The 15,322-nt window shown below is 37.3% G+C and overlaps 1 protein-coding gene across 2 annotated transcripts in view; it reads left to right on the top strand.

The window, feature by feature from the left end:
* The window catches only part of MYOM1 (myomesin 1), a 155,119-nt gene that overhangs the window by 73,974 nt on the left and 65,823 nt on the right, over positions 1-15,322 (top strand). For both annotated transcript variants that reach the window (XM_025886355.2, XM_073898461.1), the window contains 4 exons: positions 1,410-1,551; positions 4,249-4,448; positions 6,242-6,298; positions 11,201-11,325. In XM_025886355.2, the coding sequence (XP_025742140.2) occupies positions 1,410-1,551; positions 4,249-4,448; positions 6,242-6,298; positions 11,201-11,325 (524 nt within the window). The remainder of the gene's footprint in view (positions 1-1,409; positions 1,552-4,248; positions 4,449-6,241; positions 6,299-11,200; positions 11,326-15,322) is intronic.

Below are 15,322 nucleotides of genomic sequence, written 5' to 3'. Positions count from 1 at the left end.
AGCAAAGAAGTTTCTCCCCACCAAAATGCTTTCTTTTAGGAGCCATGATTTAGTTATGTTCTAGTAGAGCACTTATGCCAGAGAAGTTGCCTAAAACACTTTCCTGCAGGTTTTTGGGGGGCAAGAAACAGAATATTCAAAACCAAAGTGACTTGAGCTCTTCACAGGCAATGCAAACCTATCAAATTCAGAAGTGCACAAATATTTCTGCCTTATTTGCAAATGGTTTAGTAATTCATGAGTTACAGAAGTATAGCTCGTTGTAAAAGAAAAGTGTTTGTTCAGTCAACAGAAGTGTTTTCCTTGAGTTGAGTGGCTCTGACACGTCTCAGCCTCCTGTCCGGTTAACTCTGGTTATGAAGTGGTGGTCCACAGGTCAGGAGGAATTGGCACTGTGGACCCCACCTCCAGGAACCCTGCCTCCCACTTAAAAGGCTATTGACATTATTTTCATTCTCTTTGCTCTCCTCCTGAAAACATCCCTGGTTCACTAATTTAGCTGTGCCTGAAGACACTGCTGAGGAGACGCACTATCAGAGGATCTCATTTCATAAATAATAACCGCCCTCTCCTTCTTGTATAATCCTGGACTTCTACTAAACTTGGATAAACAATGCTCAGATGTGGATATTGCATCAGAGTTCCTTTTGCAAGTATCCTCAGTCTGGGAACAAACATTTGATTAAAGTGAATGTTTTCCTTTCTCTTCCAAAGTGGGAGTGCCCAGCAGAGGGATGGGCGAAGCTTCGTGGTTTGTATTCTCTTGTGATGCATCCACAAGGTGACAGAGGGGGCTGTGTGTTCCCCTTCGGAGTAGTTCGTATTTCTGAGTAACACTGCACACTAGATATCTTAAGAACAGATTTTCTGGCTCAGCTTCCCTTAGACTTTTCTGATAGCGATTCCTGACATCTCCATGTTTGTTTTCCTTCATTTTTTATTTTTTTAGAAGATTTTATTCATATTTGACAGAGAGAGAGAGAGCACAAGCAGGGGGAGCTGCAGAGGGAGAGGGAGAAGCAGGCTCCCCGCTGAGCAGGGAGCCCGACATGGGACTCAATCCCAGGACCCTTGGGATAGTGATCTGAGACGAAGGCAGACGCTTAACCGACTGAGCCACCCAGGCACCCCATATTTATTTTCCTTTAGAACATTTTGGGCAGGCGAAGGCCATGAGGCAAAGGTCATGAGTCCTTTTTATAGCCCTAACATAATGTTCTTTGTACTGATGATGAAAAGCACAGATTTTCATGTTGGTCAGCAAATTCTAAGATCAGAACTCGCTCTGCTTGGGCCAAAGATGCAGCCACTATGGATGTGGTAAGAAATGTGTGCACCAAGTCTGAGACTGCCAGACTCTGATGGATCTTGTCTGAGAGGCTTAAAGGGATCCTTCTGTATCTCCACAGACGCTGATCCAGAGATTGAAGGAGCTCCAGCCTCTGCCTTGGACGTGGTGTGCTTGGATGCCAACAAAGATTACATCATCGTCTCTTGGAAACAGCCAGCTGTGGATGGAGGGAGTCCTATTCTGGGATATTTTATTGATAAGTTAGTACTTAGTCTAGTTTCAGTTCAAGGGATTTGGCCATAGAGAGACATGCTTGATTTCTCCCACCATTTCTACGTGAAATATTCTCTTTTCTGGTCTCCTCTCCCTCTTTTTCTTTCTCTCTCTCTCTATGTCTGTCTGTCTGTCTCTCTCTCTCCCCCTCCCTCTCCCTCCCTCTGCCTCTCTCTCTCTCTCTCTCTCTCACACGCACACACACACCCATATCTATTGACCTAAATTCCAAAAATAATTTTTGAACTTGACTACCGATGCAAGTCACTAATTTGGCAAGAATGTTATGAATTTGTAGACTTTATAGAGGCCACTTTGGAAACAGCTGGTGTCCAATATATTTAATGTCCATAGCCCTAGTATGTCAGGAATTTTAAAATATTAAATAATTTAAAGAATAATACTTTAGAAATACTAACAAAATCTTACTTATTTCACAGGATGTGGTTTCAAGTTAAACAAAGATATAACAAATATCAATAGTATTAAATTATGTTCTTTCTACAAGTTTTTGCTATTTACATTCTCCAAAACTTAGAACCTCTGATATTTATAGTAACTGGGTCTTACACATTAATTATCCAGTGAGTTTGGACAATACATACAACAAATTTAGATTATCAACCTAAATACATTATTATCTGACTTAGTTTCTATTCAAATAGTTGCTCCAATTCTCTTTTCATTTTTCAGTAATAGAATCTAATTGTAGAAACCACTAAGGACATATAATCTGTGCCACTGTGGTACAACAGGTTTGTACCAAGGTATATTAAACCAAATACTTATGGTAATACGTAAATATATGCCCATTGGGCTCAATACCATCCAGAGAAATATTTGTAAGTCATATACTATTTAACCATATACTAAATACTTCCACATTACTTTGTCACTTAGTACTGATGAACTGTGAAGGTTTTGGTAGATTCTTTTTCATCCTTACAGACTGCTTTATTGTCTTTGGCAGATTTCCAAGGGATTTGCAAACTTAATCAGTGTTAAGACCAGGGACAATCCGAAGTACATTTTGCTTAGTCATAATAAAAATAACTATATTGCAGCTAATATTTATTAAACATTGCCTATGTGCACGGCACTGTTCTAAATACATCACATACGTTAACCATTAACCATAACCACCATTTGAAAGGTAGATACTCTTACTACAAGTAGGAAACAGTTGCTGGCCCAAAGCCACATGCTAGTGAGAAAACACTAAGTTGCCTAAATTTGCACAGGTAGTAAGTAGCAGGACTAGAATTCAAATATCAGCCTGGCCATATATTTGTGTTCTTTCTGCTCCAACATGCTGTAGACATCTCCAGAGCAGCTGCTTTCTGCCTTTCTTTCTGCCCACATGAGGGTTGGGAAGCACACTGTTTTATCACTGGATCACCGTGACAGCGTCTGCATAGGGAAAGAGGAAGAATCTCTGGAGACAGGGGCAGTTTGAAGAAATGCCCTAGGCCTCTCGGCTCCCTCCCAAACCCTACCCATAGCAGCTCCAGAATTTCTACAAAGACAAGATTTAAGGGTGGGAGTCAGGGATTGAAGCCATATTTCATAGCTCTTTACATAAGGTTGAGGAAATGTCTATTATCTATATCAAAGAATGGAAGGGTGAGGCTGAGGAAGCAGAGAAACCTCTTGCCCTGACCACATTTGCACTGCCGTTGGAACCCCCTCCCCCATGCAAATTATTTGGGAATTAGACATGGAGCCATGTTGGTGAAGTGACATAAACTAAAAGTTCAGCTCTGCTCATGAAAACTGATGAGTTACTTAATCCTAATGCTGTGTAATTTAATCACACGCTGAGAGCCACTAACCCCTTTCAATCAGGCCAATAGCATAATATGAACTGCCATCTTTGTCTCCCAGGATGTGACCACTCCATCCAGACACCAACTGCTGTAAAAGCACCTAGTTAGAAATCAGAGGTTCCAAGCACATAATCTCTCCCTGCCAGGCCTCAGAGTTTCCCTGCATCTCACCAGTCTCATCTGTTCAGAAGCACGTGTGTTACAATACTCTCCTCACCCTTCTGCCCACACAGAATGTAATGATCATCAAGCGGGCTCTTTCCAGGGGTGACTGGCTGGCTCAATCCTGGAGCATACAGCTCTTGATCTCAGGGTTGTGAGTTTGAGCCCCACATTGGATGTAGAGATTACTTAAGAAAAAAAAGCACGTTCTTTCCAAACAACAGTATAAATAGGTATATTTAAGGTATTAACTTTCTCAAACAGTAGTTTTATTTTTAAAAGAAAATGCATAAAGAAGACAAAGAAGTCACCAGTGGTAATTGAAGATGTCAGCCAGGAAGATGTTTGGGGGATCTCCCCCTCAGTCTCTCCAGTGTAAAGATTGTACATACCTACCCATTGCTGTGTCTGTTTTTTCCCCAAAGTTCTTCTGCTTAGCACACAAGGCCTCTCAGCTTTTAGAGAGTTTAAAGGGAGTATGCGTGTTTAGGAAGGATCTGAGGCATTTTTATTATTAAAGAATACACACTGCAGTTGAGTGAAACTAAGTGCATGCAGTTAAGTAACTATTGAACTACACTTGAGCTGGGTAGGTTATAGGGAGATCTGAAGCAATTGGGTGGGTTTGCAGCTTTGGAGCTATTAATTTAGTCATACTTGTTTTAATATTCTTTCTGACCACTCTCTTTCCCTCAGGTGTGAGGTGGGTACAGATAGCTGGTCTCAATGCAATGATACACCTGTGAAGTTTGCTCGTTTTCCAGTTACTGGGTTGATAGAAGGTCGTTCTTACATATTCCGAGTTCGAGCTGTGAATAAAAATGGAATAGGTCTACCATCTAGAGTTTCTGAGCCTGTGGCTGCTCTGGATCCAGCTGAGAAAGCTAGACTTAAAAGTAAGCATCTTTCAATTTTCAGGATCTTAAACCTTTTTTTTTTTTTCCCCGTAACTACACTAGATCTCATTGCAAGGTTATTCCTCCCCCTTCCACTAGAGGGAGAAGAGAATAGGAAATCCTTTATCTATCAGAAAATCCCAGGGGAAAAAAAACCAAAACCAAAACCAATTTGTTTTTAGACTTATGTCTTCACTAAGGGCTTTATTTTTTGTCTTATTTTTATTTGATTCAGAAGACTTTCCCTTGTTGAACTGAGTTCTGGGCATTCTGTTTGAAATATGATAAAAGTCTGGGAAGCATTTTTATTCATTTTATTAGCACACTCCAAATATACTTTTTTTTAATTCTTAAAATTATAAGGTAAATTTCTTAACCTAGAATTTGCCCCTTAGAGCATTAATACTCAACACAGTGAGTTTCTATATATCAAAGGAAAAACACATTTACAACATTATGTCTGTATACTTGAGTTACCATATTAGACAATCAAAAATAATCTTTTCATGTATTTAAACTCCAAGTCTCAATGTCAAAACCATGGTACTTGAATTATGCTCTGCATTTGTTTCGTGGGAACCCATATGCATCCTCAGTAATAGGGATCATAAAATGACATTAAAAGATTGTTAGAAATTAACACTTCAGACTATACCAGATTTTTCAAACTTGACCCTATGAAGACATTTTAGGCCAGGTAATTATTTGTCATAGGGGGCTGTCCTGTGCATTGTCGGATGCTAAGCAGCATTCCTGGCCTCTACTTACTAGATGCCAGTAATGCCCCTCCTCCTGCTGTGACAATCAAAATTGTTTCCCGGCATTACCAAATGTCCCTGAGGGGCAAAATCATCCTAGTTGAGAACTACTGGTCTATGTCATATTTGCAGTGTTATTCTTTACTTAGGTACATGTATGGCATCATAAAAAACTAAGTAAAATACCTTTTCTCTGGAGACTTTTTCCAGTCAAGCTCCTTGATTGCCCTCTGATTATTTTTCGCCTGCTATCTGACTTCCCTACCTCTTTCCTAATTCCAGTTCATATTTTCATTTACTCCTCTTTTATAAATTACAATGAAAGTAAGATTTGAGTTGAGAATAGGTTATCTTTCATATACTCTTTCTGGTTTTTTACAAGCTATGGTGAACATCTGTTGATAAAGCAGGAGTTGAACCATTCTCTCTTTCTATTACTTGTGGGAACACAGAAATGAATTTCCTCTTCAATGAATGAATGAATGAAATGAATTTAAATGGATTTTCTTCTTTTCCTGCCCATGTCACCCATTTTCCATACTCCAGATCTAAACTGGTTTCCTTTGTAGATAACACTTTTCAAAATATAATGGAAAGAAATTGCTTTCATTGAACAGTACTGTAGGATTAGCCTCTCCCCCTCCTCTTTTGGCTTCATTAATGCAGTTAAATAACTACTGGACTTGTAATTGTTCCAGAAACATTTCTGCCAAATACATGCTATCTCTTAAGAAGAGATGAGAGAACGTACATGTTTCCAGAGATCTGTATTGAACAGTAAATGAACATAGGTTATTTACCTTGCTTGTGAAAGTATAATTCCAGAAATATTGACTCCAAATAGGTGGGCTCTGTGCTCTGTAAGATTGTGGGTCCCTTGAAGACACAACACCATATATATGCTCAGTAAGATTCATTAGGAAAATATGTAAGTAAACTAGTATCAAACCAATTTGTGACTACTATGGCTAGTTTATGAGTGCAGTTGAAACCGCATTTATGAGTTTTATGATTTTTACATTTATCTCTGTTCAGGTCGCCCTTCAGCACCCTGGACTGGGCAGATCATTGTCACTGAAGAGGAACCTACAGGTAAAAGCTCAGTTTTCCCCAGATACTGTTGCCAGTGTTTTGCCGTGTGGTTTAGCCTTTATTATGGAGGGTACAGTGTATATTATTTAAGATGTTTTTGGAAAGAACATTCTGAAATATTTGGAGATCATAAAGTAGCTTATATTTTTAGAGAATCACAGTTTTTAAAAAGAAGGTTTATTGAGGTACAGTTGACATCGAGTAAACTGATACCTGTAAAATGTACAATTTGACAAATTCTCCATGTATATACACCTGTGAAACTGTCACCATGATCAAAATAATGAACATATCCATCACCCCTAAAATTTCCTCATGCCTCTTTGTAATTCCTTTCTCCTACCTCTGCCTATCTCCAGGCCTTCACTGATCTGCTTTCTGTCACTCTAGTTTGCATTTTCCACACTCTTAGATAAATGGTATCGTACTCATTTTTCTCTGGTTTTCTTCACTCAGCATAATTATTTTGAGATTTATTCATGTTGATATATGTATCAGTTCATTTCAATTTTTTTATTCACTTACTGTCAAAAGCCTCTAGAACATCCTTGTTAAGTTTTGTATGGACATATGCTTTTCATTTCTCTTGGATAAATACCTAGGAGTTGGACAGGTCATGTGGTAGGTGTATGTTTAATGGGTTTTTTTTTGGTGTATGTTTAATTTTTAAAAGAAACTACCAACTGTTTCCAAGATGTTTGTACCATTTTATATTCCCATCAGTAGTATATGAGTTCCAGTTGCTCCACATTGTCACCAGTAATGGTATTTCACAGTGGGAGCACGGTGGTTTTAATTTGCGTTTCCCTCATATTGTTGGACATCTTTTTATGTGTATATTGTCATTTTTGCCTCAAATTTGAATCTTTGCCAAATCAGGTAGATATTTACTTAGATATTTTTCCTGTTTTTTTCCTAGAAATGTTATAGCATTAGTGCTTAGATTTCAATCTATATGCTCCATTTCAAATTAATTATTTCTATATTGTGTGAAGTAAGCGTCTAAATTTTATTGTCATCATGATCATTTTGCATATGGCTATCCAATTATTTCAGCAGTCCGTTCAAAAGTTATCCTTTTTCCGTTGAATTGCCTTGGCACCATTGCCAAAATCAATTGGTTGTATATTTGTGGATCTATTTCTGGAATCTCTATTGGTCAATTTTATTTTCTCTATACCAACAACACTCTCTTGATTACTGTAGCTTTAGGTTATTGTTGTTGTTTTAAAGCTTCAGAGTCTAAAATAAATAAATAAATAAATAGATAAATAAATAAATAAAATTTTAAAAAAGCTTCATAATTTTGAAATTAGGTAATATTAGTCCTCTATTTCTCCCCCAAAGTCATTTTGGCTATTCTGCCTTTGCATTTCCACATAAATTATAAAATTAGCTTATTAATTTCTATAAAAACCCTACTGGGACTTCAACTGAGTGTTTTATATCCTATCTTCTTGTTCTATCAATTGATAAGAGTAGTGTTGAAATCTCTGACCAAATTTTTTCTTCTTGTAGTTCTACCATGTTTTGCTTCATATTGTTTGAGGCTTCATTATTACATGCATAAACATTTTAATTGTTATATCTTCTTATGAACTGACCACTTTGTTATTATAAAGCAACACTCTTTATCCATGGTAATGTTTTTTGCTCAGAAATCTACTTTGTCTGATACTAATATAATCATTCCAGGTTTTTTTTTAATTAGTGTTAGCATGTCATTTGCTTTCCATCCTTTTACTTGTGACCTACATGTGTCTTTATATTTAAATTGTATTTCTTGTAGGCAGCATATAGTTAGGTCTTGATTTTTCATACAGTTGGGTAATCTTTGCCTTTTTATTGGAGTGTTTGACCAATTTACGTTTTGTGTGATTATTGATATGGTTGGATTTAAATCTACCATCTTGCTATTTGTTTTCTACCAGTCTACCTGTTTGTTTCCCTTCTCCTTTTTTTCTACTTTCTTTTGGATTGAGTATTTTTTTTATTATTCCATTTTAGCTATGTTATCTTATCAGCTATAATTCTTTGTTTTGCATTATAGTAGTTTAGAATTTTAATATACATCTTCTCACAACCTCCTTCAAGTAAGATTATACTACTTCATGTATAATATAATAAGAAACCAGTGTTATTCCATTTCTCCTTTCAAGCCTTAGTGCTGTTATTTCATGGATTTTATTTGTGTATATATTACAAATTGCACAATACAATGTTATTATTTTAGTTCCAATAGTCACTTATCTTTCAAAGAAATTTAAAAGGAAGAAAAAACTTTTCAATATTCACTCACATTTTTATCACTTCTGTTGTTCTTCATTTCTTTGTGTAGATCTGGATTTCCATCTGATATCATTTTCTTAGTACCTGAAGCATTTCCTTTAATGTTTCTTGCAGTGCAGTCCTGCTGATTATGAATTATTTTATTTTTTGTATGTCTAAGACAGTCTGTATTTCATCTTCATTTTTGAAATAGATGTTCACCGGTTATAGAATTCCAGATTGACAGTTTTTCTTTCAGTACTTTAGAAAGGATGATCAGTTGTAGCGCATATCTGCACTATAAGAATGACTATTGTTATTCTTATTTTTGTCCCTCAGTATGTATCTTTTTCTCTCTGCCTGCTTTTAACAGGTTCTTTTTATCACTGGATTGAGAAATTTGTGATATGCATTTGTGTTGTTTCCTTCATGTGTCTTGAGCTTGGGGTGTACAAGTTCCTTGGATCTATGAGTTTACAATTTTCATCAGCTTTGGAAAATTCTTCACCATTGTTTTTTTAAACATTTTTTTCTGTATCCCCTCTCTCTGCTGTACTTCAGGAACTCCAATTACATGCCACTTGAAACCACAGATCACTGATGCTGTGTTCATTTTCCCTTTCAGTCTTTTTGCTTTCTGTGTTTCATTTCAGATACTTTCTGCCACTGTGTCATAATTTTACTATCCTTGTCTTCTTCAGTGTCTAACTTGCTGTGAATTCCAGTCAGTGTGTGGGTTTTGTTTTGTTTTGTTTTCATTTCAGACTTTGTAATTTCCATCTGTAGAAGTCGAGAACAATTCGTATTATTTTTATATTTTCCATGTCTTTATTTAACATGTTTAATCTTTACCTTCTTGAACATACGGAATATTTTTACTATAACTGTTTTTATATCCTTGTTGGCTAATTCTATAATCTGTGACATTTTTGGTTTTGTTTTCATTGATTGATTTTTCTCCTCAGAAAGGACTGTATTTTCTTGCTTCTTTGCATACTTAATAACCTTTCATGAAATGCCAGACATTTTGAATTTACATTGTTTGGTGCTGGATATTTTTGTATTTTTATAAATGCTCTTGAGCTTTGTTCTGGGGAAATGATTTGATCTTTCAAGGCTTGCTTTTGTTAAGTGAAATCAGAACAGACTTTAGTCTAGGGATAATTTGGCCATGCTACAGAGGAAATAGCCTTCTGAGTAGTACTCTACCAGATGCCTGTGAATTAGGAGATTTCCGCTTTGACTGGTGGGAATATGCACTCTCCCAGGCCCTATGAGGGTTTGAGGATTGTTCTCTCCAATTCCCTTGTGTGGGTTTTCTCCCTGCCTCAGGTGGTTTCCTCACATTGATGTGCTGATCAATATTCAGGTGAGCACTCTGGAGGGACCCTCTGAAAATCTCTGAAGCCTCCCTCTCCCTGCAGCCCTTTCCTCCAGTATTCATCCTTGTGACTCTATCTGTAGATACCTTGCCCTTCCTGGAATTCCAGCTTCTTCTCCTCCACCTGGGGAGACTGCCAGGCTTTACCTGGGTTTTTCTTCCTGAGCTGCTGTCTTGAAATTCTCTCCAGACAATAAGCCAGGACAATGGTAGAGCTCACCTAATTTGTTTCTCTTCTATCAGTAATCATTGTCCTAAGCCAGCTAATATCCAATGTCTGTAAATAGTTGTTTCATGTATTTTGCTTGGTATTTTAGTTATTTGATGTGGAAGGGTCAGGCTGATGTCAGGAACTGTGGGGATCTAAAATTTTACCCTACTTACAAGCTAATACGTTTCATACCACAGTTTCATAGATGCTCACAAAAGATGAGAGATTCCTGGGTGCCTGGGTGGCTCAGATGGTTAAGCGTCTGCCTTCGGCTCAGGTCATGATTCCGGAGTCCTGGGATCGAGTCCTGCATCGAGCTCCCTGCTCCTTGGGAGCCTGCTTCTCCCTCTGCCTCTCTCTCTCTCCCTCCCTCTCTCTGTCTCTCATGAATAAATAAATTAAAAAATCTTAAAAAAAAAAAAGATAAGAGATTCCTAGGGGGAGACAAAGGACTCTATTACCCACAGCACAATTAGACAGCATGAACTTCATGTTCTCATTACTTTCCTTTGCATTGTCCCCCTGCCAAGTTCCACAGCATGGTAGGGAGCAGCACAGATGGATGCTGTACACACAGTAGATATGTGTTACATCTGACTTGTACTTATAAAGGGGGCTGCTAACAAATCTACCCAAGCTTTCTCTGAAGAAGGACATTATCTTTACTATCCTGGTGAGAAACAAGTCAACTTTCTGCCCTAGAGAATATACTATCTTTATATTCCAAGTTTGTTTGCTATCCAAACATCCTTGAAAAGATATTCTATAAAAAGCTGATATAGGATGTACAGAAAGTATAACTTACGTCATTACTGTTTTTTGGGACCAGTAAGAAAATCAAAATTGCCAAGCAAAGAAAGTAAAATTGTGGCTTTGAATGAATGAATGAATGTTTTAGGAAGAATTTCAGAGATGAGGTACTTCTTTATACTGTGGAGCAGTAATTAACTCTTGCTCCAGTGGGAGAGAAACATCTATGACTCTTGGCATACGCTGGACTTCTCAGAGTGTGTGCTTTTCACTTTTCCTTGTTGTTTTTCAGAGGGTATTGTTCCCGGGCCCCCCACAGACCTCTCAGTCACAGAGGCTACCCGGAGCTATGTGGTGCTAAGTTGGAAGCCTCCTGGCCAGCGTGGCCATGAGGGCATTCTGTACTTTGTGGAAAAGGTAAGACTCTGGGATCGACATTATTACCTCAGGTCTCTTCCTAAAGATTTCTTTAAAGAAATAGAGATTAAATTTCCATTGTGTCCTGACCTCTTTAAACCCTTATAAACTATAAACAGTCCTCACCAAAATATGTATATCACACAGAACTTTGCCTGAAAGTTCAGGGGGTTTATGGATCCCTGGAGCTCACCCATAGACTTCTAAGAGGTCCACAGACGCCAGATTAAAACGCTTTTAAGCAGAGAAATGTTCCTGAAACTAGATTGTTCATATGGCACTGTTTTCTAGACACTTTCTCTGTTTTCCTTGCTCTACTAATGGCTTTTTGTCTCTCTACAACTTGTCTTCTGCAGTCAGAAATGAACATTGATGAGGGTAGATGAGCTAGAGGAATAAAAGTTACAGTACTTTCAGAATCCTGTCAAATAGTCGGAGAGTTAAAGAGAGAAAGTCCTTACATGCTGCCACACACTTGGCTAGTACTACTCAAGTGTAGATAGTAGGGTAGGGTCAGGAATTACAAACAGCATGAGATACCAACTAGTTCTTGCCCTCAAATATCTTACAGTTTTATTGTAATTATGTTAGAGAGGGCAGCATATAATGAAGGCCTAAAATGGGTGTGATGATGAGAATTATGTGTGGCTCCATCACATGCCTATATTTGAGGGCAGTTGTAGTAAGTATTTCTACCCAGAAAATGGAGAGGAGCCAAGACCTGGAAAGGATGTTATTTGGGGGAAGTGCCCAGTTGCAAGTGTAGACATATAGGAGGAACACCTGCTAGGTAAGGCATAATTGCTACAGGAAAAGGGCATTTCAAGAGAATTTGCTTAAAATGAGGTTCAAAATCCATTTGTTAAAGTTTTGATTAAGATGTAATTGAAAAAAAATGAAACAAAAGTAAGTTTATTTTATGTTATCTGTAAGAATGTTTACATTTCTATTGGCAGCCATGCACCATTTTATTTATTTATTTATTTTTAATGCACCATTTTTTTTTAAGAACAGTGAATGAAACAGTTGGCTGTACTCTTTTGTGTATTTTGTTTTTATAAAATTTTGTGATAACATGATAATTTATCATTTACATTTTACTTTCATAGCAAAATTATAGAAAAGGTCTTTATTTGGCAAAAATATTATGTAGCTTGGTTAGTTTTCCTGAGAGCTTTTCTCTTTCATCCTTAATGCTATTCTGATCATTCAATTTCAGAACACCTATTAGGTCACCTTCCCTGACAATTATTACAAGAGAATAGATATCATAGATTTATAGGTGTGTACAAAGATGCAAACATCTGCAAATTAGGTGACAACATAAAACCAAAGGCAACTATCTTTATGGCCTTTTAGTTATTTCAGATCATCAGAGAAAATTATACTAGCACTAAAACTGCTAGGATCTGTGGTTTTCCTATCTTAATTAATAAATTTATTAATTTATTTCCTTGATAAAGACATTTAGCTCCTGTCTTTGAGGAGCATGCCTCACTTCTCCTTATCCCTAGCAAATTGGTAACAATAAATGGATTATCTCTTTAACATGCAATATGGGCATCTTTCAAAAGAGTCTGATTTTACCAAAATAATATTACAAGTTTTTATTGGTATTAATTTGTGTATTTTCTAGATGTTAGCCTCAAATTAAATATAACTTGAGTAGCATTTCTGATTTAAAATTTTTTTAATTTTTTTTTTAATAGGGGGCAAGACTAGAATGGAAAATGTTTATTTCCTGGTGTGCTTAATTCATACCCTTCACTAAATCTTTTTGAAATGCTCCACAGGAAAAGAGTTCTGAATAAGCTCTGTGACAATAATTACCGTCTTTCCTACAGTAGTGACATAGTAACAACCTACCACTGAGGCATTTTCTTCAGATGAGTCAACTCTGGCTTCTGTTGAACATTTCCTCTGGTCACATAAACTCTAATTTCTCCGGGAAAATCTATCACTTCCCTAGACCTAAATGCATATGAGTCTGTGATTAAAAATTTAAGTGTTCTTCCACCAGCGAACCTATTAGTATGGAACAGAGGGAACATGTATGAGTGTACTCTGAGTAGAGAGGCCTCTACAGGCTCCGCTGACATATACAAAAGGCCCAGGATGTTGACATACTGGGGGAGGAGAACATGCCCAGAGACTAGGGCACATTTACAGAAGAACTCTCCAGACGTCAAACCATTCTACTCAGCTGAATCTCAGGTTATTTCTGATGAGCCTCTTCTAACATGCTGACCCTTCTAAAGGGCAGTGTTTCACATGCTTTTGTCCTGCAGCACGTTTTCATCCCCAGAATGATCATGCCTGTACGAATGCTGCTTCTTCAGTAACCCTTGAGCTTGAACTTCTTTACAGAACTTGTTACCAGAAATTGCACGCACATAAAGCACAAACTTGCCTGTCATGGCTACTGCGTACTCCCGGGTGGCCGTGTCTGTGAGCCCTGAAATGGCTGACATTTAATAGAGGGCATCATTGGGGCATAGAATTTGCACACAGTAAGAGACAGAGCTAGGATTTGAACCTGGGCAGTCTGGCTCAGTTTTCATATACTGTATCTAACTAGTACACATCATTGCATTTCAACCTTCCCAAGCCTGCCTTCTCTGGAAAACTTGGATAATCACACAGTGCTACCCCCACAATACTTACAGTTCAGAGCATAGTTGAGAGGATTAAAGAGTTACAATGGCATAAAGCTCTTAGCATAGTGAAAGGCAGCTATTATTTTTATTATGAAAGAACAAATGGTAATTGTTATATGTTCCCCGGTAGAGAATATGTCAAAATGAATCAAAGCCATAAACTAAAGGATTAAAGATCTGGGAGAATTTTATCCCTCAGTTAGCAGCAGATTGACTGTTTAGGGGGAATTTATCCTCTCCACCCTCCCACACACAATGACACAATCATGAAAGATTCTACAAAGGACTTTAGAGGTTACCTTGTCACATTTGCTTTTTTTTTTACAAATGATGAAACTGAGACCAAAGAATACTCACATGACTTTCCCAAGGTTACATATCTTGTTATTAACAAAGCTAGGACCACAGTGAATGCCTCTGGGTCCTTTGCACCATACCACATTGCCTTCCATTTCAGGTCAATGAAGATTATGTCAAGCGATATATCAGTATTCTTATAGTCCCAACAGCGTATCATCCTTGACAGCTGGTCACTGTATCACAAGGTTTGGATTTCTAGAAAAGTGTCTTGAAAATGTTCAGAAGTTCTGAAGCAAAATCACTTCTACTGACCTTGGGGCAGAATTGAGAGTTCAAATAGGCAGGATAAAGGATTACTGAAGACTAATCATAGTTTTCTCACTATATTCTCTACAAAGTGCAAATCGACACCACATCCTTTCAAGGATATCAGAGTCACTCTAGATCATTTTAGTTCTAAGAACAGGATTGCTTTAAATTTAGTTTTTCCCATCATTTATTCTAAAATATGGGGAAGAAAAAAAGAACCTCTTTAACTTTCATTAACTTCCTTCCTTCATTAATTCAGAATTCAAAAACCATTCATTCATTCAGAAAAAAACAATTGTTGATTATCTACTCTGTGCCAGATACAGTTCTAGGCTCTGGGGTATAGCAGTGAACAAGACAACTCCCTGAACTCATTTCATTGAAACTTGCTTTCCAATGGAGGAGATGACAAATAAATAACTTAATTTCAAATACAGTTAAGTGTTTTGAAAAAAATAAAGCAGGGTAAGGGATAGAAAGTAATGAGAAAGGAGCAAAGAACTCTTTTAGATTCTTTGATAGAATAGGGAGGGGGTGATCAAGAAGGCCTTTTTGAGGAAATGGTGTTTGAGTACAGACCTGAATGAGATTATGAGTCATTAAATAACACTCAATTAAAATAACAGTTTATAACAATGAAAATTTAAGTATTTTATATAGCATAGTAAATCTACTTACCTACCCTAAGAATTAGAAAAGTATCTGACCCCAAACTGTCTTCAAAATAAAGT

The sequence above is a fragment of the Callorhinus ursinus genome, unplaced genomic scaffold (genome assembly GCF_003265705.2).
Source record: "Callorhinus ursinus isolate GAN/ISIS: 27379988/994484 unplaced genomic scaffold, GSC_fseal_2.0 scaffold11, whole genome shotgun sequence".
In the NCBI taxonomy this organism is placed as follows: domain Eukaryota; kingdom Metazoa; phylum Chordata; class Mammalia; order Carnivora; family Otariidae; genus Callorhinus; species Callorhinus ursinus.
The sequence above is the reverse complement of the archived record's forward strand: the minus strand, read 5'-3'. Positions and strand labels throughout refer to the sequence as shown.